A 23,001-nucleotide genomic window follows, 5' to 3' on the forward strand; every position below is an offset into this window, starting at 1 on the left:
TCAGAGCTCCAACAGCCTTTCCCAGCCAAAGAAAGGATGAACATGGAAGGTCACAGCAAGTTCAGTGGGGGAGTGGCTTCAGGGCAGAGCTTTGGTCGACTGCATATGGAGGAAGTTCATTTCAGAGCTCACTTCACTTAGAGTTCTTTGGCTTGTTTTGTTTTTTTGTTGCAAATAAAGTATAGCTCGGCTCTGGTGATGGACATAGCTGCTGCAGTGGGTGGCAGCAGTGCTGCCAGAGGGTGGGACAGCCCATAGACTGTGAGTTACTAAAGAAAGTGAGCACAGCAGTTGTCACCCTTCCTTTACTGAGAGCCATGTGGTTTTGGGAATATGGACCAGAATAAGACATATGAGTCCAGTCCCAGGGCCTCATGGCTAGGGGACTGCAGTCCATTTTGCCTGGGTCAGTGCTTGTTTTCTTCCTCTCTCCCTCTTCTCCTTTTCTCCTCTTTCCCCTCTCTCCCTTATCCCCACCCCCCCCACCCCACCTCCGTACCAGTACTGATGCTTGAACTCAGAATCTTGGGCTCTTGCTTGGCTTTTGACTTTAAGGGTGGCATTCTGCCATTTGAACCACACCTCTACTTCTGGATTTTTACTGGTTGACTGGAGATAAGAGTCTCATGGACTTTTCTGTCTGGGCTGGCGTTGATTGTGATTCTCTAGATCTTAGCCATCTAACTAGCTAGGATTTACAGACAGGAGCCACCAGTATTTGGCTGGCATCCTTTATTTATGTCTTGTTTCCTGGTATAATAGCACTGTCCTTGGTCTCAGAGTTCCCTGGTATGGATGATGAATTCTTTGGTTCCTTTATCCTCCTGGTCTGTTGGTGCGCATGCTAGTGCTCATCACAGAATTGCAGTGCTTATCACAGAATTGCTCCAGATGTGCAAAAGGGCTCAGCCAGAGATGTCCATATACCTGCCCTACCTGCCACCCACCTTCTCTGCTCCTGCTTGCTGCACTGGTCCACCTACCTTCTGCTTATTCCCAAACCACAGAAGCCCACAGTGATTTGGAGCCTGGGTGCCCTGAGCTTGTGGTCTACTGCAGCCTCCATAGAGCAGGTTCTGCACGTAACTTTCCTCTTCCTCAATTGGGAATGGAGAATAATTTTCATTTGCTGATGGCTACTTCTGTTCTCCTTTTGCTCCCACCACATCCTCAGCAGTCTTTTGTGCTTCTGTTATTTTAATGAGCTAGCAGGAACAAAGGTTGATCAAAACGTCTGTTTTGTCTCTCACTGATCTGGTTTTGAGCTTGGTTCCTGGTTCTCTCCAGCTTGGTAAGAAATGCTACAGAAAGAGCTGGGTTTTGGAGCTGTCAGACTTGGTTGTGAGAGTGCAGGTGGTAAGTGTTGCCGAAACAGGGTAATGTCCAAGTCTTCCTGTCCAAGCCTCACTTCTTCAGTTGTTCTAAGATGGGGAAGTCAAACCACTTTACAGTGACTTGATGAGGGTTTGTCACTGCTTTTCCTCCACCCCCCCCCCCCCTTTCTCCCTCTTTCTTTCCCTTTCCTTGGGCCAGAGTCATGAAGTCACGGGGCTTTAGAATACATTATGGTTTCTAAAATGGAGCATTTATGGAGGAATTCATGAATATTAGGTTAGTCCATTTGCTTTCTTTCTATTCTTTTTCTTTTTGGTGATACTGGGACTTGAACTCTGTATCTTTTTCATGTCAGGCAGTTTACCACTTGAACCATTTTTCACTTTATTTTCAGGTAGAGTCTAAGAGTTTTTCCTAGACTTTCCTGTGACTATGGTCCTCCTGCTTGTGCCTCCCTTGTAGCTGAGATTTATAGGCACAAGCCACCACACCTGGCTTATTTTTTGAGATGAGGTCTCAGTAACTTTGTGCCTGGCATTATTTGAACCTCAGTTGTCCCAGTCTCTATCTCCCTAGTAGGTGGGATTATTGAAGCCATTGTACCCAGTTCCCATTTTCTCCCTTAGATTGTATTGAATTTGAACTCAGGATCTCATTCTTGCTAGGCAGGCACTCTACCACTTGAGAGCTACTCTGTCAGCTCTAAACTTTATGTTATTATCTTTGCCTAAGTAGTTTATTTTTCATTAGAAATCTCTCTATGAACTTTTACCTTTTGAAAAAAATCTCATTCAATTTTTGTTTATTTTTCCTTGATTGCGGTCTTACTTACTTCTGAAGTTTGAAATTGTGATTAAATAGGAGTTGGAGGTAGTAGTGAAGAAGGTGGCTTTAGTGAGGCTTTGTCCAGTTCTCAGGGCCTTTTTTGTCTTTCTAAAGGTTGGAAAATAGAAGCAATTAGAGCAGCAAAGCCATATTGGTTTCTCTATCCTGCCCTTTTAAGCTTTCTGAGAGAACAAGTTGGCTTATTTTTCATAAGAGAATTCATCAAGAGTGTAGGCATGTATAATTTTAAATTGTTGGCAAGACTATTGCTCATTGTGTGTTTGAAAGTATGAATGAGCTTTAGGAATGGAAAGCTTCAACCCTGATGGGATTTTTGCCAGTTATTCTAGTACTTGCTTGCTTTTTCTTTCTTTGACCAAATCTCATTGGTTTCCTTTCTCCCCTTCTCTCACCTTCTATTTTTTTTTTTTTTTTTTTTTTTTTGCCAGTCCGGGGCTTGGGACTCAGGGCCTGAGCACTGCCCCTGACTTCTTTTTGCTCAAGGCTAGCTCTCTACCTCTTGAGCCACAGTGCTACTTCCAGATTTTTCTGTGTTTGTAGTGCTGAGGAATCAAACCCAGTGCTTCATGCATGCTACACAAGCACTGTACTGCTAAGCCACATTCCCAGCCCCTCACCTTCTGTTCTTTTCCCAGCACTCTTTTTCCTTCACTGCCACTACTCCTCCCTGCCCCTTTTAGGTAGCAGCTTTATTGATAAGAGTAACTTGATTGTATGCTGAGTAAGAAAGAAGACCTGACATTTCCTTTCTGTTTTTTTTTTTTTTTTTGCCAGTCCTGGGGCTCGAACCCAGGGCCTGAGCACTGTCCCTGGCTTCTTTTTGCTCAAGGCTAGCACTCTGCCACTTGAGCCACAGCACCACTTCTGGCCTTTTCTATATATGTGGTGCTGAGGAGTGGAACCTAGGGCTTCATGTATATGAGACGAGCACTTTACCACTAGGCCATATTCCCAGCCCCCTGACATTTCCTTTCTGAGTCTTATGACTCCAGCTTGTGTTGATCAGAGAGAGATAATGCTCTGTAGTGTCTGCCACATTCTTCCTGGGCTTCTGTCAGCCTTGTGTTGGGCCTTTGAAGCAGTAAGCAGGTTGCTGGCAGTAGTTGCTGAGGGAAATCTGAGCTGTGTGTGAGGGGTTCCTTATACATGGCATTCCCAGATGTTCTACTCTTCTGGGTGGATGGCACCTTCTTGCCCTGTGCTAGACAAACTTGCCCTTAGGCCTGGTGGAGTAGCATTAGCTGTGTGGCCTGAAGGTGGAGGTCAGAGGTTAGAGAAGGCAAAGCTAAGAGAATGGAGGAACCTTCATTAGATGAGATGCAGACCACACACTAGCAGTGGTAAAGGGGTGCTGACTTGAACCCAGAGAGGCTGAGCCAATAAACCCCTGAGGATGTTGTAGGCCTGCGTTTCCCTTGGGGCCATCATCGTGACTCACAAGTTAGATATTATAGCATTTCATAGTTAGACAAGGTGGGAATTTTTTTTTCAATCTACAATGGCTTCAGTTTGTAGATGAAGAGAAGATGGGATTTCTTTCTAGATTTTCAAAGAACAAAATCAAGTAGATACAGGAGAGCCAGCCTGCCATACATAGCATTGAAACTTAGAAACACAACCCTGTGTCGTGTGTGTGTGTGTGTGTGTGTGTGTGTGTGTGTGTGTGTGTGTGTCCCCAGGGCAAAAGCTCAGTTTGGGGGAGGTTTGCATGTTTATTTCTGGGCTGGTGTTTGATCCACCAGTAAATAATGGAAGAACTGGGTTAGCTCTCAAGTGAAAAAGTTTCCCAATTTTGTTGATGGGGAAATGTTACAAAGTGTGGTTCACAGTCTACTTCAGTCTTTCTGTTGAGTGGAAGGAATCAATGATTCCATTAGGGTGGCAATACTGACATAGCCTGATGTAGCTGGGGTTTTGTTTTGTTTGTTTTTGGTGCTGGTCCTAGGGCTTGAACTTAGGATATGAGCGCTGTCCCTGAGCTTTTGTGCTCAAGACTGGCATTGTGCTACTTCTGGATTTAGGGCTGTTAATTGGAGATAAGAATTTCAAGGACTTTACATCCCTGGGCTAGTTTTGAGTCATGATACTCAGATCTCAGCCTTCTGACTAGCTAGAATTATAGACATGAGCCACCAATGCCTAATTCTATGTTCTTTGCTGGATGACTAGATAGATTAAGGAAAGCAGGACAGGGGACGAAGGGTAAGAGAAGGAATGGGAATAAGCAGATTTCAGGAGCACCTTATGTTAGGCTGTGCTGAGCACCTTCTCTCAACCAGCACCTGCCCATATCTTTGGCACAAAGTATGCATACCTTTGTTTTGTTTTGTTTTTTGCCAGTCTTGGGGCTTGAACTCAGAGCTTGAGCACTGTCCCTGGCTTTTGTTTGCTCAAGACTAGCACTCTACCATTTGAGCCACAGCATCACTTCCAGCTTTTTCTATATATCTGGTGCTGAGGAATGGAACCCAGGGCTTCATGTATATGAGGCGAGCACTTTACCACTAGGCCATATTCCCAGCCCAGAACTAATACCTTTGGCAAACCATTATTCAGCATGGAGAACAGGTGGATAGCAGGTGGTCATCACCAGGCACTAAGGCCCACTGCCTGCCTGCTTTGCTGAGCTAGTTCAGCACTAGGAGACAAAGGGTCACTGCTTTATGGAGCTTGCAAACCATGCCAAAGGCCATCAAGTCTCTCAAAAGTGTTAGTGAAAAAAACTATTTATGTTGTAATTCTTAGGACCAAATTCCTCCCACAGTCAGAGATAAAAATTTCATGCTGGATAAAGTGTGGAAGATGAGAATGAAGTGCCAGACTTTGAAGTCAGGCCCCACTTTACCACGTGAACCCCACTTTACCACGTGAACCTGAGATAAGCAGGCCCTGTGAGCAGACCCAGGATAAGCCCATTAGGGCCCAGTTGGTCTAGAACTCTTAACCGCTGGGAATGCTTAACTCTGACCACCCCTGGGTGCCTTGAACCCTGAGCCAATCAGATTTGTACCTGTGTCCTAATCTTGCTTGCTTGAACACCTGATTGTTGTAACTTTGTTTTTTGGCCTTTATAAGCTCTGTATAATCGCAGCTTGAGGCTCCCTCCTAACCTCCGCTGTGTCGGTGGGTAGGACGAGGCCCGAGTTGCAGCTCGCTTAAATAAAGCCTTGCCTTGCTTTTGCCATTTCGGAATGTCTGAGTCTCGGTGGTCTTCTTGGTGGTGGTCTTGCGACTTGGCACAACAAAAACACTGGGACAAGTTGATTTCCTAGTGAAAACAACTTAACCTTTGAATTTTGCAATTCTGATAGTTTTGGAGATGGGGAGGTGGGTCTCTCACTAACTTTCTTGCCTTGGTTAATCCTTGAACTGAGATCCCTCCTAATCTCTGCCTCTCTAGCAGCTGCAGTTATAGGTTAGAACTACTTTGCCAGGGCTCTTACCTCTTTAAACCCTACAGTAGAGCTGGTGTGATAGTTAATGCCCTTTTCCTAGTTACCCAGGATGCGAAGTCAGGAGTATTACTTGAGCCCACAAGTTTGATAGCAGGATCCCTTCTCTGAAAACACATACTCAACCCACACTTAGATATACACACACATACACTTACACACATATACTAGCAATATCCTTTCCACACATTTTACTGATCTGTTTTGTCTCTTGAGTTTTCCTTTGATAGTGGTTGTATGAGATCAGAGATCACTATACTGCTGCAGTTCTTTTGGTGAGGGGAAGATGAGTGATTCTTTCCCCAAAGGATAGTCATAAGTTCTGATTTGTGAGTGTGTGTATGTGTCAGTACTAGGGCTTAAACATGGAGCCTGGTGCTCTTACTTGGCTTTTCCACTCAAGTGTGGTGGTCTACCACTTGAGCTACATCATTTCAGGCTTTTTGGTGGTTAAGTGGAGATAAGAGTCTCAAATTTGATAATCAGATCTGAGCCTCTTTTTTTTTTTTTTTTTAAATAAATTTTGTTTTTGTTGCCAGTCCTGGGGCATGGACTCAGGGCCTGAGCACTGTCCCTGGCTTCTTTTTGCTCAAGGCTAGCACTCTACCACTTGAGCCACAGCACCACTTCTAGCTTTTATCTATATATGTGGTGCTGAGGAATCAAACCCAGGGCTTCATGTATACGAGGCGAGCACTTTACCACTAGGCCATATTCCCAGCTCCTGATCTGAGCCTCTTGAGTAGCGGACATGAGCCACCAGCACCTGGCTGATAGTTACAAGTCTTAATTCTGATTCCAAGATAATCACAGAGAGATCTAGCTGATGATCAAACATAGATACACTTTTTCTATTTCTCTCCAACTCTGTATTAATAAAATTTTGAAACATGCGAAATTAGAGGATATTGGTCTCTAATGTATTACTTAGCTTCAAGGTGTAACATTGTGTAGTACCAAACTCTTCTCAGAATGCCTAGTACTGTCTGTATTGGTATACCTTGTTCTATAGGTGGACCTGACCTTTGGCAGAGGGGTGCTCCTGAATATACCTTCTTTCTCCCATTTGCAGACACAGTTAAACAGGAGACAGTCTTCTGTTCCTTCCTGGCAGGTAGCTGTTAGGAGTTTTGAGCTTACTTACTTTAAATGTTGAAATTTAAGGCAACTGTGTCTCACTCCTGTAATCCCAGCTACTCAGGATGTTGAGACCTGGAGGACTGTGGTTTGAAGCCAGTCCAAGGCAGAAAAGTTCAAGGGGCTCTGTCTCCAATCAACGGTGTGAGCAAGAAAGCTAAGCAAGAGCTTGGCTTTGAGTTTAATCAAACCCAAGTATGTATACACACACACACACACACACACACACACACACACACTACTGTTAAGAACATTTGTTCCCTTTTGGATATGGGTTTATAGTTCTTTCGGTTGTATACTCAGGAGTTGTATGTCTGGGATATAGGACACGCCTTAACACTGGGACATAGGGCAATCTTTTAACACTGAGGAACTGCTGGACTGTTTTCCAAAAGTGGTTGCATTGTTTTACAATCCTACCAGTCATGTGTGAGCATTCTCTCTCTATATATTTTTAACATCCTTTCCAAAAGTTGTCTTTGTTTCTTCTGTTCTAGCCAGCTGGGTTTCTGAAGATTGAGCATGCTGCTCATTTGTCTTTTGCATATATGGGTCACACTGGCCTTCTTTCCTTTCAGCTCTCAAAGCTTTCCCTATGAGTTCAGTGGAAAGATGGCTTCGAGGTACTACCTGCAGTGAGCCTGGGTTTGCTGATGCCTGCAGTTTAGTGAGTTGATTTTTCTTAAAATACTCTTAAGATGACCAGGCCAGGTTGAAAGCTTCAGTTTATAAGGTTTTTCTGAAACATTCTTAGTAGCATTCTGAAAGAATCTGGAACTCTTGAGACCTTTCAGTTTGAAACCTGAGGGTCTTGGGAATTTGTCACTTAACACCTCTAACCCCTGGCATTGTCCCCTTTCCTGTCTGGGTGAAGGAATAGCTTAGATGCTACTTGAAGTAGTTAAGAGTCATTGGTGCTGTGCTGGGGACAGGGCAGTCAGCTGGGGTGCAGTAAGAATGTTACATTAGTTCTTACTTCTAATCTTATTCTTTGAAGCTATTCTAATTTTCAGGTATGTTATCATTTTACTGTAAATTTGCACAACTATTAAGCATATCAGGCATAACCATTAGGTACATCAGGGTGTGTGTGTGTGTGTGTGTGTGTGTGTGTGTGGTGTGCACACATGCACCAGTACCAGAGTTAAAACTGGCATTCTCACTTTTCTTTGCTCAAGGCTGGTGCTCTACCAGGCTCTATTGAGCCATACCTACACTTCCAGCTTTCATATAGTACCTGATTTTTTTTCACTTGGCATCTTGCTTTGAAGGTTCATCTGTGGTACATAGCATGTATCATTTTGTCTACTATTTATTAATGAGTGGTATTTCATTATAGATATACCACATTTCGTTTGTGTGTTTGCATTCAGATTATTTCTACCTCTTTTTTGCTGTGAATAATGTAGCTATTGTGAGTGATGACTGTTTTGTGTACATTTTGATGTAGTTTTTCTTTCTCCATGATAAACATTTCGGAATGGAATTGTCATGTGGTACATTCATATCTATCTAAGCCTCTGTCTGCCAAGATGTTTTAGTAGGAACTGAAGTTTTTTCCTGCCATTCCTTGTTTTTGCCTTTTCTGGGCACACCCAGACATATGGCCTCATGTCTGAAGTGCAGAGAAGTAATAGATAACAGGAGATGTGGTAGGTGGAACATGAGAAGGAAGGAACCTTGAGATCTACTGTAGATTATATTCAAAGTTATTTCTGTTTCCCCAAGGTTGTCAGAGTAAGACATCCTATACTAATAGACTACTTCTGTTGTGAAGGATATCTGTGAAGCTGTCATTCCATACAACTTCTATAAACTCTATTGAAAAAAATGTTTTCTTTTCATCTTTTTAAACAAAAATGCTTTATTATAGTATTTCAATCCTGAGATTTTTTCCCCCCTCCATATTGTTGGTATCAGAAAAAGTTTAGGATCAGTGGCATATCATACTTGTCAACAGGTTTTCCCCAAGTGTCATTTATAAAAATGATAGTGTCTCAGGTTTGATTGAATATGGATGTTACTGCTATAAAGATTATTATATTGTATATAGCTTATAGGTGAAAGTATAATATAAAATATTAGTGTAAAGATATATGAAGTATCAGTATCAAGATTAGATATACATATGCTAATATACTAGCATAACATATTACCTAAATATATACTGGCTAGAAATATTGACAGAATCTAATTATGTCTTTAGGGCCAACTTCATTTACTTAGTTCATAGGACACAAGATCACATTAAATGACAGCTAAGGAAACAGGCCAATCTACAGTGAGGCTCTTCCTGAAACAACTGACCTTCATGCTTCTGCAGTATGAAAATGACAAAAAAAAAGAAAGGAGGTGGGATGAGGGGGCTGCTGAAATCCAAGGAGCCTTTAGAATTAATCTCTAGTTGCTGTTGCCATAATATGCTAACTGTTCTGTGTAGATTTTTTGGATCATGACTTAAAACATTTGCAAAGAACAAGACCTGTATGGAAACAGATATGGAGATTTGATCTTGGCTCAAGATTTCCCCTGTAGGAGGTTTCTTTTTTCTTTTTATGGCAGAACTGAGGTTGTGAACTCAAGTCCCTAGTGCTTGCTGGGTGGTACTCTTCTGCTAATCTGTGCCTCTTGCCTTTTGTTGGAGGTTCCTGACTTGTGTTTCTTTTCCACCTCTCTCCTGGGGGAGAATCCTTAGCTATCATGTTAGTTTTTGCTTTCTCCCATACTTTTCTGGGCTGGCCTCTCTGTTGCTATGACCACCAAATCTCCCATTTTTTGCTGTGCTTTTTTATGTACTGACACAGATCTTTCAGAAAAATCTCACAGTTGTGTAAGGTAGTGCACACCTATTATCCCAGCACTTGGGAGGCTGAATGAAGCAGGAGGATCTCCAGTTCAACACCACTCTGAATTACATAGTGAGTTCAAGGCTGGTCTGGATAGATACCAAGATCTTTTCACCAACCAACCAACCACCAGTCCAAGAAAACTCCTTGTATATCTTATGTTTACCCTAGTCTCATGCTTGAGTGATATTTGGCTAAGAAATTGCCTGGAATTCTAATAAGTTCTAATAATTCTAATAAGTTCTCCATACATTTTGAATTAATAAATGAATGTATAATTGGCCCTTTTAAACTGTGCATCACATGTGTTAGAATGTAGTAAGCATAGATATTTTTATATTTTTCCAGATTTCAACATTTTAAGAAATGATAGTATTTCTTTTCTTTAGAATTTCTTTTCTGTTTATTTTTTGCTGATCCTGGGACTTGGACCTCAGGGCCTGGTCTCTGTCCCTGAGCTCAAGAGTAGCAGTCTAGTGCTCTACTCCTTGAGCTACAGCATAGTTCTGCCTTTTTCTGAGTAGTTAATTGGAGATGAGAGTCTCATGGACTTTCCTGCCCAGGCTGGCTTTGAACTATGAAACTCAGATCTCAGCCTCCCGAGTAGCTAAGATTACAGACTTGAGCCACTGGTGCCCAGCTGTAATTTTTCTTTTTAAGCAGTAAAATGTCAGTCTGGATTTAAGGCAGTATCTCACCCTGATATGAACTCAGAAAAATCAGCTTCAACAGTGCCTGAGTAGAGATTGCAAGGCTGGGAGCTAGAACCAGAGTCAATTCACAGATAGTCTGGGTCCCAAAATTAGTGTGAGCACACTCTTGGAGTGGCTTCTGTTACATACACACTCTTTGCCAGAAGCATAACCAGTGGGCAGATGGTTCTCTGTAGTAAGTAAACACGTTCCAAGGATTTGACTTTGTGTTATTACAAATTTACTGTTCTTTAATTCATTAATGAGTATTGTTTGAGTCAAGTGGCCCTGCCCAATTATTAGTTCGTCTTTCTGGGGCTCACTTCCTTATCTGTACTATGGGAATGTTGATAGAGTTATTTGTGTCAAGGTTTGTGAGGATTAAAAAGATACAGAAAGAACAGAGATGTAGGTGAAAGTTAATTGCCTTCAACCCCCCTCCCCTACCTCTGGGAAAGTAGGTAGGGATGAGAAAGGTACACACTTGACCTTTCTGGCCTGGCTAAGGGTGTGATAAACTTGCAAATGTCCAGAAAAAATTACATCTGTGCTGAACATGTACAGATTCTTTCTTCTTATTCCCTCAGCAATATGGTAAACAACTATTTACATAAATGTTACATCATCTGGGCGAGCACGGATTATATGTGAACACTACATTTTATATAAAGGACTTGAACATACCAGTGTGTCTATCATCTATTTTTTGTGCTGCTACTGAGGCTTAAACTCAGGGCCTGGTGCTCTCCCTTAGGTGTTTTTTTCCCTCCTATTTTTTCTCAAGGCTATTATTTCTGCCTTTGTGGCTTTGGTGGTTAATTGGAGATAAGACTCTTGCAAACTTTCCTGCCTGGGCTGGCTTTGAACAGTGATTCTCAAAGCTCAGCCTTCTGAGTAACTAGGATGGCAATTTTGAGCCTGCAGTGCCCAATGGGTGCTTTAGTATTTACAGGGTTCAATCACCAATACTGCACAAATTCTAAATGACAGCAGTATAAGAAACTGCTCTGCTTTGAATAGTTGCAATATTAATTTTATTTATTTATATTGGTATTATTAAGTAGTTGTGCCAAGAGTCTATAATTCCATAAGTCAGATTATGAATACAGTGTTTCTTGGTCAATGTCATTCCTTTCTTTGTTCTTCCCTAATTCGTCCCCCCCCCCCCACATCCCTATCCCCAAGTTACATAGTCTTTTTTTCAAAAGCCAGATTTCAAACATTTTTATTAAATGTCAGAAACTATATCATCACATTTAATAGTTGTCAATTAATTAAACAAGTTATGTTCCTGTACTCATATAGAATATTTTAAGTGATCCAGGAAATGTAATAATTTATCCAAAGTCACAGCACTACTTGAGGGCCTGTGCATGACTTGAACCCAGATCTGATTATTTCTCTCTACATTCTGCATTCCGTGCATCTTTCCCTTGAGCTAAATAACTTCTGGAAGAAAGATGTAGAGTTCACATCAAAGTTCAGTGTTTTCCTAAGTACAGTGAATATAGTGATTGCATTTGCTCACCCTCCCCTCTGTGTGGTATTTACTTTTGAGACAGTGTCTTGTTATGTTACCTAGACAGGCTCCAGACTCCTGGGCACAAGCACTCTTCCTGCCTCCTACTTCATGTAAATGGACGGCCCGTGTGTGCCACCACTCCACTTGTGATCTTTTTTGGGAGATGGGCAGTCCACATGTAAAGGAGCTAATCACTGAACTAGGGGACTTGGAGGAATTAGGAGGCTGGAGGCCACACAGAAGGGCTGGGATCTGGCCTAAACACAAAGGGATACCAGGGCTGAGGAAGAACTGTGATCCTTGTGAGCTGACTCTTCTAGACAGAAGGCTGAAAGCCATTGTAGAAAATATGCATCTTTGTTTAACCCCTTAAACAGTTATGAATGTATTGGTGCCTGACATCTTGCTTATGAAATGTATGGGGACAAGAGAGGCCACAGATTTCTGTGCCACAGGGGTCTGTGGCAAAGCTTACCCACAAGTGGTTTTTGAAATTGTTTTGGGATATTGTCTTGCTGTGTAACGCAGGCTGACCTGGAACTCTAGATCCTCCTGCCTTAGCCTCCTGGGTCCTGGGATTCCAGGCATGCTCTACCACCACCAGCTCATAAATGCCTTTTCCCTTTGATCTTCTCAGTAATTTAAACTTCCTGGAGAAAGTTGCCATTTATTTATTTATTTATTTATTTATATTTTTATTTTTTATATGCCAGTACTGGGTCTTGAACTCAGGGCCTCATGTACTTGCTTTGCCTTTTCACTCAAGGCTGGTACTCTGCTGCTTGAGCCATATACCTCCACATCTGGCTTTTTGCTGGTTAATTGGGGATATATATTCCATGGACTTTTCTACCCAGATTGATTGGCTTTGATCTGCTATCATGAGATCTCATTCTACTGAATAACTAGAACTACAGGTGCAAGCAATCAGCACCAGAAGTTATGTTTTAAACCTGGAAGTTATGTTAGCCTTCATTCCTACACAGTGTTAAGTGCCCAGAGCTTTATGGGATGTCCAAGTTTCATGGTCTCCTACCCTCATCACATAGCTGGTCTAGTTTCTCCCTGCTTATGTGAGTTTGCAACCAGTTAGCTGTCCAGTAGGGTAGCCAAAAGCCTAATGTGGCTATTGGGTGACATGAAATTAGATGAAAGTCTGTGTTCCATTCACAATGTGTTTCAGTGGCTGAGTAAACACATGTGGCTAGCACATTGAATAGGATAAATTTGGAATGTTTCTGCCATCACTGAATTGTTCTTTTGGACTGTTGGGAGTTAGGCTTATTATTAGCCCTGCTCTGTCCTAGCCTAAGTTTCCTATCCTTCCCTATGTATGGAGGGATGTGTTTGTTGGGTGCTGGTCCCAAGTGCCTTTCTAACAGCTGAATCCTGGTGTTTGGGGAGCAAATCACAGTAACCTAATGTTAACTATTTATGTCTTAATAGATCTTTACTTTTATGGCTCATAAACTATGTCTGAAGGCATTCCAGAAGAGGAATTGGAAATACAGACTAACCAGGGGCATCATTTTCTGCACGAGTATTCAGGGACTCCCATAGTGATGGCTTTGAAGGACAAGTTTGGTGACTGATCCTCCCCTCTGACATGTGTACATTAAGTCACAGACTTTATCACACATTTTTTTTTGTATTTGTATCTGTATTGATTCTTAGAATTAAAAATGAGTGCAATGCAGAGTATTGCAATTTAATAGGACTGCAATCTAGTCTTTGAAGCTAAACTAAAAGAATGTACCAAAATGAGCAGCAGGTTAGCCTGATTTTTAAAAAGACTCCTGGTGCGTTTTGTGAAAAATAGTGCTAATATAGTATACAAAATCTCTTCCATTTTCATTTCCATTTCCCTTTTCTTTTCTTGTCTGGGCCTGGGCTCTGTCCCTTAGCTTTTTCACTGAAGGCTGGCTGGCACTCTACCACTTGAATCACAGCTCTCCTTGCTGCTTTTGGTCGTTAATTGGAGATAATCTCCTGGGCTTTTTTGTCCTGGCTGGCTTTCAATCCCAGCCCTCAGCTCTCAGCCTCCTGGAGTAGCTAGGACTACAGGCATGAGCCAACAGCTCAGGACACTTTCTTTTTTTTTGAACTAGCACATGTCCTTTTCAGCACTGGTTCTAGGGAAATAACAGCCCAAGCGTGGAAGCATGTAAATCAATGAAAAGTTCTGGACAGACCTGACTGTCTCTGTTGGGTTTGAAGAATTGGTTCACTAATTATGATACCTAGATACAGTAGGATATGGTAATAGCCACTGACAGTAGGGATGTAGATCCAAACAGCCTGACTTGGGAAGATTCCCATAGCACATTAAGTGAAAGATACATGTATGTGTGTAGGACATGTCTTATGGGGCTGTTAACAGAATATTAACAAGATTGTCATTGAGTGGCACAATTTCAGGCAGCTTTATTTTCTGTTCTTGATTTCATACCTCCTCCTTGCTTTTTTATTTATATACTTAAGCCATACTTCAGTATTTTTTTTTTTTTTTTTTTTTTGGCCAGTCCTGGGCCTTGGACTCAGGGCCTGAGCACTGTCCCTGGCTTCTTCCCGCTCAAGGCTAGCACTCTGCCACCTGAGCCACAGTGCCCCTTCTGGCCGTTTTCCATATATGTGGTGCTGGGGAATCGAACCGAGAGCTTCATGTGTAGGAGGCAAGCACTCTTGTCACTAGGCCACATTCCCAGCCCCAGTATTATTGTTTTTTGGAAGTGCTGTTATCATATAGAAGGGAATAGGCACTTCTTGTTTGCCCACTATATGCCTACTGTATGTCAGGTATGTTTTTTTTTTTTTTTTTAATAGTGTTTCTATTTAGCTTATACTCATTTTGGTACCAAATCTATTTTGTGTATCTTCCCATATTCTACTGCCACTAGTCATGGCCTTAAAACTTTGCTAACCCTCATGTGGGCGCTGTAAGATGGACATATTACTTGCTAAAGCTTTTGGTGCTTGGAGATTCATGGTTGTCTAGTGGGTAATTGAGGTAGGCAACCTTCACCCTCCATCCTCAAAGTGACTTTTAATCTACGGACTTTTCCCAGACCCGTTATTTATTGTTGTTGTTTTCGTTATTATTTTTGCAACAAAGTGAAAACTTCTTGTTTCCATTTCCTGGAGTTCATTTTGATTAATATTATTTTACATGATCAGATGCACATAGGCCAGGCCCATCATTGTAAGAATCTAGAAAATTTAGAGCTCAGGCAATTTTACAGGTTATCTAATGTTGGCCACAAAGTATTGTGACTTGCTCAAGGTCTTTAGCTGCAGAGAGATGAAAAGATGGAAAACACAGAGCCTATGACTATTGTGATTGTACTGCTCTGAAAATAGTCATGACGTAGTCAGGAAGATCAGGTGTGTTTGCAGTTTGGTTTGTTTTTTTTTTTTTGGCTAGTCCTGGGGCTTGGACTCAGGGCCTGAGCACTGTCCCTGGCTTCTTTTTGCTCAAGGCTAGCACTCTACCACTTGAGCCACAGTGCCACTTCTGGCTCTTTCTATATATGTGGTGCTGAGGAATCGAACCCAGGGCTTCATGTGTATGAGGCGAGCACTTTTACCAGTAGGCCATATTCCCAGCCCAATGTGTGTTTGCAGTTTGGTTAATGTCCAAACTTCATGACCTTTGCTAAGCTTCTTAATGTCCTTGGCTTTAAAATACAATGGGAGTGTGAAACTTTTGTCTATCTATCTATCATCTGTCTGTCTGTCTGTCTGTCTGTCTATCTGTCTATCTATCTATCTATCTATCTATCTATCTATCTATCTATCTATCTATCTATCTATCTATCTATCTATCTATCTATCTATCTTTGTGCTAGTCTTGGGGCTTGAACTCAGGGCCTGAATATTTTTGTTCAAGGCTAGTGCTCTACCAGTTGAGTCAGTCACTGCTCCATTTCTGGCTTTTTGTTGTTAAATTAGAGAAAAGAGTCACAGGCTAGCTTCAAACCATGGATCTCAGCATCCTGAGTAGCCATCAGTGCTCAGCTTTTATTTCTTTTCTTAAGGCAGATTCTTGCCTTACTCGTTTTCAGCTTTTTCTCCTATGAGCTAAATGTCTTAAGTTTCCCATAGAGCAGTGCTTGTTGTGACCACGACTCTAGTACACATGTTTGGTTGTCCAGTTTATTGTTTTATTGTTCAGTTTTTCTAAGGTTCTGCCATTTGCTGTAAAGCAAAGACTTTAAAAGTGCTGGTGTCACTCATGCTTTGGGGACATTTTTAAGAACATTTACTGGCTTCAGTACTACCAGGTCACTGAGATTGCTTTCCAGTACCTAGCTGGCAGGTACTTTGTGCAGCCTGTATTCCAAAGGTATAATTCTTGTCCTAGGTGGGACTAAGCAGAACAATGTAAGAGTTAATTACACTGTTCAGAAGAGTGTCAACATAAGATTTATTCTTTCTGGAACTTTCTATGAAGTTTTTTTTTTTTTTTGATCATGGGTGACTGAGTAACAGCATAAAATGAAATGTGGATAAGGTGTACTGCACAAAAACTTGGCTTCCTTCCTCCCTTCCTCCTTCCTCCCTTCCTCCCTCCCTCCCTCCCTCCCTCCCTCCCTCCCTCCCTCCCTCCCTCCCTCCCTCCCTCCCTCCCTCCCTCCCTCCCTCCCTCTCGTCTTCCTTCTTTGACCAAATGATGCTGCATTGTGGTGGTAGGACAACATTTTGCAGATCCACTCATCTGTTGGTACACCATGGGGTTGTCCACTTTTAGTTGCTGTGCTGTAGCTAATGGGGCTAGGAACATTGGTGGCCAAACATCCACTGAGACCCAGACTTCTCCACTTGGAATATATGCCCTGAAATGGAATTTCTCGATCATATGTTGACATGCTTGAGCTTCAAGGAACCATCATACCTTCTCCTAGGGATCCCATTCAACACTTCCAGCAGTGAACAGGAGTTCCCAGGACATCTTCATTAACATGTGTTGTTTTCTTTCTGTTTTGTTTTTAAATAGCAATGTTGAATGTCAGCTGCTGCTTTTTACTTCTTTTTCTATTCCCTTTGTCTTTTTTTTGTCAGTCATGGGGCTTGAACTCGGGGGGGCTTGGGTGCTGTCCTTGAGCTTTTTCACTCAAGATACCTCTGGAGCCATAGCACCACTTCTGGTTTTCTAGTGGTTAACTGGAGATAAGAGTCTTACAGACTTTCTTACCTAGCCTTGAACCACAGTCCTCAGATCTCAGCCTCCTGAGTAGCTAGGATTACAGGCATGAGCCACTGGTGCCCAGCTCTGTGGGCTCTCTCTCTCTCTCTCTCTCTCTCTCTCTCTCTCTCTCTCTCTCCTCTCTCTCCCCCCCTTCCCCTCGCTTGGGGGGGGGGAAGGGGCTTGTCCAACCCTTCCTGGGTGGCCCTTTATCGCTCTCACGTGGGAGCGATGGCCACAGGTAGCCTCATCTCGCTCTCCACTTCCCCTCGCTTGGGGGGGAAGGGGCTTGTCCGCCCCTTCCTGGGTGGTCCATGATCGCTCACGCGGGAGCGATGGCCACGGGTAGCCTCGGTGACGTGTGGTCACAGGGTGCCCCGAAGCCGCCAAGAAGGACATGGATGCGTGGGTCCCTGGAGAAAACCTCTAGGGCTTCTGTTTACTCAAATGAGGAACCTCCCAGATATACTCCAAAGGCGGGCACAAGAGAGGGGCCCCTGATTGGTCCCAAGGAGCTGTCCCTCAAGTGATGTCAGACTTCCTTCTCTTCCGGTTAAAGATAGGAAGGGGAGGGACAGGCTGAGGTCAGCTGTGGCCCCTTAAAGGTGCAGCTGACCCCAACACAGCTCCATTTTAATCTTATGTTATTTTCTCCCTGCCTCTTCTTTTACCTACCCTCTTGAACTTCCCATCTCTGCCACTTTGTGCTTTATTCTGGATATTTGTGGACTGAGTTCCTGCTTAATGTTCTTTTCCTCTGTATTCAGTGTACTTTAAACAAAGCCTGGTGCATTGGGTACTTTTTGTTGTTGTTGTTTTTTGTGGTTTTTTTTTTTTTTTTTGTGCTGGTCTTAGGGCTTGAAATTGGTGCCTAAGTGCTGTCCCTGAGCTTTTTTTGCTCAAGGCTAGTGCTCCACTACTTGAGCCAAAGCTACACTTTTGGCTTTTTTGGGAGGTAGTTTTAGTGGTGATTAGAGTCTCACAGACATTTCTTCCTGGGCTGGCTTTGAACTGTGATCCTCAGATCTCAGCCTCCTGAGTAGCTAGAATTTTAGAGCCCAGCCTATGTACTTAATGTTATCTGTTATATTAATTGGTTCTTTAAAAGTCTGTGTAGCTGGGTGTTCGTGTCCCATTTCTATACTTCTAATATTTAGGAGGCCGATGACTGAAGTTCAAAGCCAGCCTAGGCAGGAAAGTTCATGAGATTCTTACCTGTAATTAAACATCAAAAAGCTGGAAATGGATGTGTGGTTCCAGAGGTAGAATGCTAGCCTTGAAAGAAAAAGCTAAGGGACAAGTGCTGAAGCCTCAGTTCAAGCCCTAGTACCCATACCCCCCCTCCCCACAAGTCTATATATTTTCTTCAAACTGTTTTTTTCTCCCCAGTTTGAATCATGTATTTTATCTTAGACACATTGAGAATTGTTGTCTGATTATTCTCACACCCAGAGTTCAGCTAAGCCTTTGTTTCTGTTATTTCTCAATTGTGCTGCCCTGTGTTCTTGTTACCTGTCATGTTTTGCATACTATCTTTGAAACATTGTTCACAGAAATAAGTTGAGGACTAGGCTAGGATAGTATTTCCCCACCCAGAACAGGGCTTAGGCCACACATGGTCTGAGATCACCTTAATTGGATGTGAGGAATGAGGGCTTTTCTGGGTCACCTAGGTGCTGAGGTATAGATATGTGGGTGTCCAGTCCAAGTTCTAGGGGTTTCTTCTCCACTAGCCTTGGAGAGCTTTGCATTCTAACATTCGTCCTTCTAGACGAGCCAGGTCATCAAAAGTTACCACCAGTGTCCTTCCTACTAGTTGTATAAATGGCCTTACTGCTGTCCCATCCCTGAGATGTCATCATCTTATGTACAAAAGAAACCTATGAAGTTTTTGTTGTTGTTGTTTTTGTGCCAGTACTGGTAATTGAACTCAGGGCCTGGGTGCTGACCATTAGCTTTTTTGCTCAAGGCTGATTGCTCTGCCATTTGAGCCACAGCTTCTCTTCTGGCTTATTGGTAGTTAACTGGGTGTATGTGTCTTATGGACTTTCCTTTTGAGGAACTGGAAGACCCTGTGTCTCTCAGCTTTAAGGACTTAAGCACAGACCGTGGGAGGAGGTGCTCAAGGCTCAGGGAGAGTTAAGTGCACAGTGAAAACCAATGGCAGTGTGTGCCATGATAACCTGGCCTTCTCACTCTGTCTCTTCCTTCTAGGGCAGCTCACTGTGGTGGCCACATGTCCTGGCTAAAAGCTCCAGGTCCCCTCAGATTCTTCAGTAGCTCCCCACTGTCTTTGGTCACCTGTCTCTTTTGAAGACCACCTGTTGTTCCCTGGTCCACCCTGTGCACCTTGGCTGGTGGCATGCTCCCCTACACATGGCAGCCTTCACTTTCTTGGATATGAGTTCGTTCACAGAATAACCCTGTGCTTTGTGAGATGCCTGAGAGCTCTCTACTTGTTATTTGTCATCCATGCAGTGCTGATGGCTGTACCTGCTATCTGTGATGAGAGCCTGTATATCGTCTAGCCCTTACCTTTACAAAGCCCCATTCCAAGCACTTCACATACATCGTCTGTGAGGTTGCTCTTATTATAACTCATTATGCACTAATGACAGAATTAAGACTGAAAGTGGTTGTATGTATTCCAGGGCTTGAACATAGGGCCTCATGTTCTTGCTTAGCTTTTTTTTTTTTTTTTTAAACTCAAGGCTGGTGCTCTGCCTCTTGAGTCACAGCTCTCCTCTGGCTTTTTGGTGGTTCATTGGGGATAAGAATCTCTTAAATTTCTCTGCCTGGGCTGGCTTCAAGCTGGGATCCTCATGTCTCAGCCTCCTGAATAGCTAGGGTTATAGGCATGAGCCACCAGCACCCAGCTTTAGAGAAGTTAGACAGCTAACAATTCTGATCCTCTGGGCCAGGTCTTTTCATGGCCCTGTTTTCAGTAGTGAATATAAACAAGAGAAGACCAGCACAGGTGGTTGATGACTCCACCCTTGTTCTACACTTCAGGGGGAACCAGATGACTGTGTGGTGATACCTTTGTGTCCCCCCAAAGCCCAGTGTTTATTCAGCTCTGATCTTTCTGCCCTTTGCCTCTTCTGCCCTTCCTGTGTTTGGCAGCTGTCTATCAGGAAAACCTTCAAGGCCACTGCTTCTCCTCTGGTCTACTCGATGCTATGCAGATTTCAGAGATTTGTCGTTTTCATTCAGTCTATTATTCTTCTTGCTTTTTATCTTGAGTGAATTTGAGGCTGTGGTGGGAACTGAGGGCAGCAGTATTAATATTTCTGTAATGAATACACCTCACTCCAAGCAGCAATGCAACTGTATAGACAGGGGAAAGTCTGTTCCAATTAAGGGATAGACTGCTTCTTTTTAAAATGAAAACATGTTTTAGAATCTTTTGATTTACAGAGACAATGCTAAGACGGAGCCCTGCCAGATAATCTTCACCAACTTCTCTATTATTACACCAGAGGCTGGCCTATTTGTTTACACTTAATGATCCAGCATAACTAGATTAATGAAAGTTTCCATTTTTATGCGAGGAAAACTCATATTTCTGTCCTTCCTTTCTATTCAGGATCCCACATTATATATCTAGTTGGTCTTCAGTGGTCCTCTTAATTGTGATCATTTCTAGCCTTCCTTGTTTTTGACTTTAACAGTTTCCAGGTCAGGTGTTTTGTCTTAGCTGTGATGTTTGATTTCTCTAATGCTGTTCTTATTACATTGGCATATGGGCTTTGGCACCTTAAGTTTTCATTGAAACAAAAATTTACACATAGCTAACATGGAATTGATGAGTAAATGTGAACTTGGGCGGTGGGAAGAGACAATCAGAACTTACTTAGCTGTGTTTCGGACGCCACCATGCGGGATAAGTGGAAACCTGCACAACCAGACCTAAAGCTACTGTTTTTGAAACGCAGAAGGCGGGAAAAAGAGGGTTTCCTTTTTTCCAAAAATTGCACCAAGATAAAGCAAGGTTTTAGCTCTAACTGATGCGAACGTGTTGTGTAGGTGTTAGCAGTACTGCCCTCGCTAGACGCTCATTGGACAGTAACGCAACCCCAAGAAAAGGATGGTTGCGGGTGGGCATGCGTGCGCTGCAAGCAAGTAGCGCCAATACCATGTTAGGTTGTGGCGAGTAATTCCTGCTTCCCACCCTAACCTGCTGGGTAGCTAATATCTTCAGTGATCACTGTCCCTGACACCAACCACCTACTGTTTTAGCTTTCTTGAGACGCCTAAGGAGCCTAGTAACTATGACTAGGCATTACCCAGCAGACCGCGCGCCGTCTGAACTAAAATTTGCATACACCCCCCCCATTGGGGCGTGGTCGACTGGGGGCGGCACTAAGCTGCGCTCTAGTGGCTGGCATCCTAGGGGATTGGGCCGAGCCCTGGCCGCTTCTTATTTTATTTTGTCCCACAGAATGCTTTCCATTAAAACTGTAAGCTATTCTTTTTTTGCTTGAGAGCACCCTTGTGCTTGCTTATCAGTTTAGTCTAGCCATTTGGCAGGCGCTGCTCAGGTCCTGAAGAGGCCAGACATGGGGGTTCTTCCTCCTCCTCTTTGCGGGCAGGCGGCGGGGTTGTGGCCCTGGGCTGCACCTAATGCATCCCGATATTATCCGTTTTCCATTGCAGGTGGTTCTTCTGGGCATGGACATCCTGTCGGCCCTGGTGTCCCGGCTGCAAGATCGATTCAAAGCGCAGATAGGCACAGGTGAGCAGTGTCCAGACAGATCCTCGCTGCCTCCCCCTGCCCCTCCCCCTCCTTCTCCCCCCGCCCCTCCCCCAGCCGAGGCTGCACTGCCGCCTTCCAGCCTTCCATCGACCCGGGGCTCACCCCAGGCCCACGGCCTCCCTGCATCTTTCCAGCCTCACAGTCCATGGTGGAACTGCTTTCCAATGCGAAGCATTATTACCTGTTGTAGGGAAAATAAGCCTTCACCTTTCAGTACTGAGTCATGCACGACCCAAACCTTTCCTTACTGCTCAGCAGTTTTCTTTGAGAAGCCCTGTTAAAAAATGAGCAGATTGAGGGACAAGGTAACAAACAGTACAAGAAATGTATGCAATGCCTAACGTATGAAACTGTAACCTCTCTGTACATCAGTTGTATAATAAAAACTGAAAAAAAAAAAGAGCAGATGACGGTTGTTGACATTACTATTTTCTCCTTGATTGCAAATGTCACTGCTACAAGTATGCTATGAATACCCGTATTATTTTAAGGAAAAAAAAAAAGAGGGAAAATTAGATCCCATAGATTGAGATGGTTTAGACATCAGTGAAGATTCTTACTTCATGATGAAAAAATAAGCACTAAGCAAATGTTTGTTCATCCATTTCCTTAAAGGATTTTTGTATTATTTTTCTTTTGTCTTACCTCTTTTTCTCCTTTCTTCCCTTCCTCCCCATTCTCCCACCTCCTTCACCTCAACCTCTTAGGCTCTACCACTGAACCGTTTCCCCAGCTGGAATTTTTCTAGTTCTATTAGTTTTGTTTGTCCTTTTCCATAGCTTTCTGGTCAGTATGTTCCTTTAGAAAGATAGTAAACCATAAAAGAAAATTTACTTTTAGTAATTTCAGATTCTAGTAGGGCTCCCTTTTCTTCAATTGGCAGAATTATTTAGACATGTCACCTATATTAAGAGCTTTAAGGAGTCACAAGTAGCCAAGGAACTACTCTATGTTCATTCGTCTTTGAGGGCTTGTGGGATGCCCACATTGCACAGTATGGAGCAGATGCGGAGAGCAGGGCTCCCTCTGGTGTTTATTTATGTACTGTACTGTAAGTTATACAGCACACAGACACCAGTGAAACATAGATTGTTCTATAAGCCCTCACTCCTTTTACCCTCAAGAAGATATATTCTCTTAAGATATGCCTCTCTTAGGTTTCCTTTTGTGCTGATTCCAAATCATATTTTCACACTAATATGAAGATATTGGGATCTAATTGAGGAAAGTGGG

General features: G+C 43.0%; 1 protein-coding gene and 1 non-coding gene across 14 annotated transcripts in view; one reads left to right on the forward strand and one right to left on the reverse strand.

Annotated features, from left to right (window-relative positions):
- The window catches only part of Clasp1 (cytoplasmic linker associated protein 1), a 252,343-nt gene that overhangs the window by 66,834 nt on the left and 162,508 nt on the right, over nucleotides 1-23,001 (forward strand). For all 13 annotated transcript variants that reach the window (XM_048368821.1, XM_048368810.1, XM_048368809.1 and 10 more), the window contains one exon: nucleotides 21,669-21,747. In XM_048368821.1, the coding sequence (XP_048224778.1) occupies nucleotides 21,669-21,747 (79 nt within the window). The remainder of the gene's footprint in view (nucleotides 1-21,668; nucleotides 21,748-23,001) is intronic.
- On the reverse strand, nucleotides 20,973-21,104 carry LOC125339162. The gene has a single exon (XR_007208450.1). It is a non-coding gene; the product is annotated as a U4atac minor spliceosomal RNA (small nuclear RNA).

Source organism: Perognathus longimembris, chromosome 20 (assembly GCF_023159225.1).
Source record: "Perognathus longimembris pacificus isolate PPM17 chromosome 20, ASM2315922v1, whole genome shotgun sequence".
Classification (NCBI taxonomy): Eukaryota; Metazoa; Chordata; class Mammalia; order Rodentia; family Heteromyidae; genus Perognathus; species Perognathus longimembris.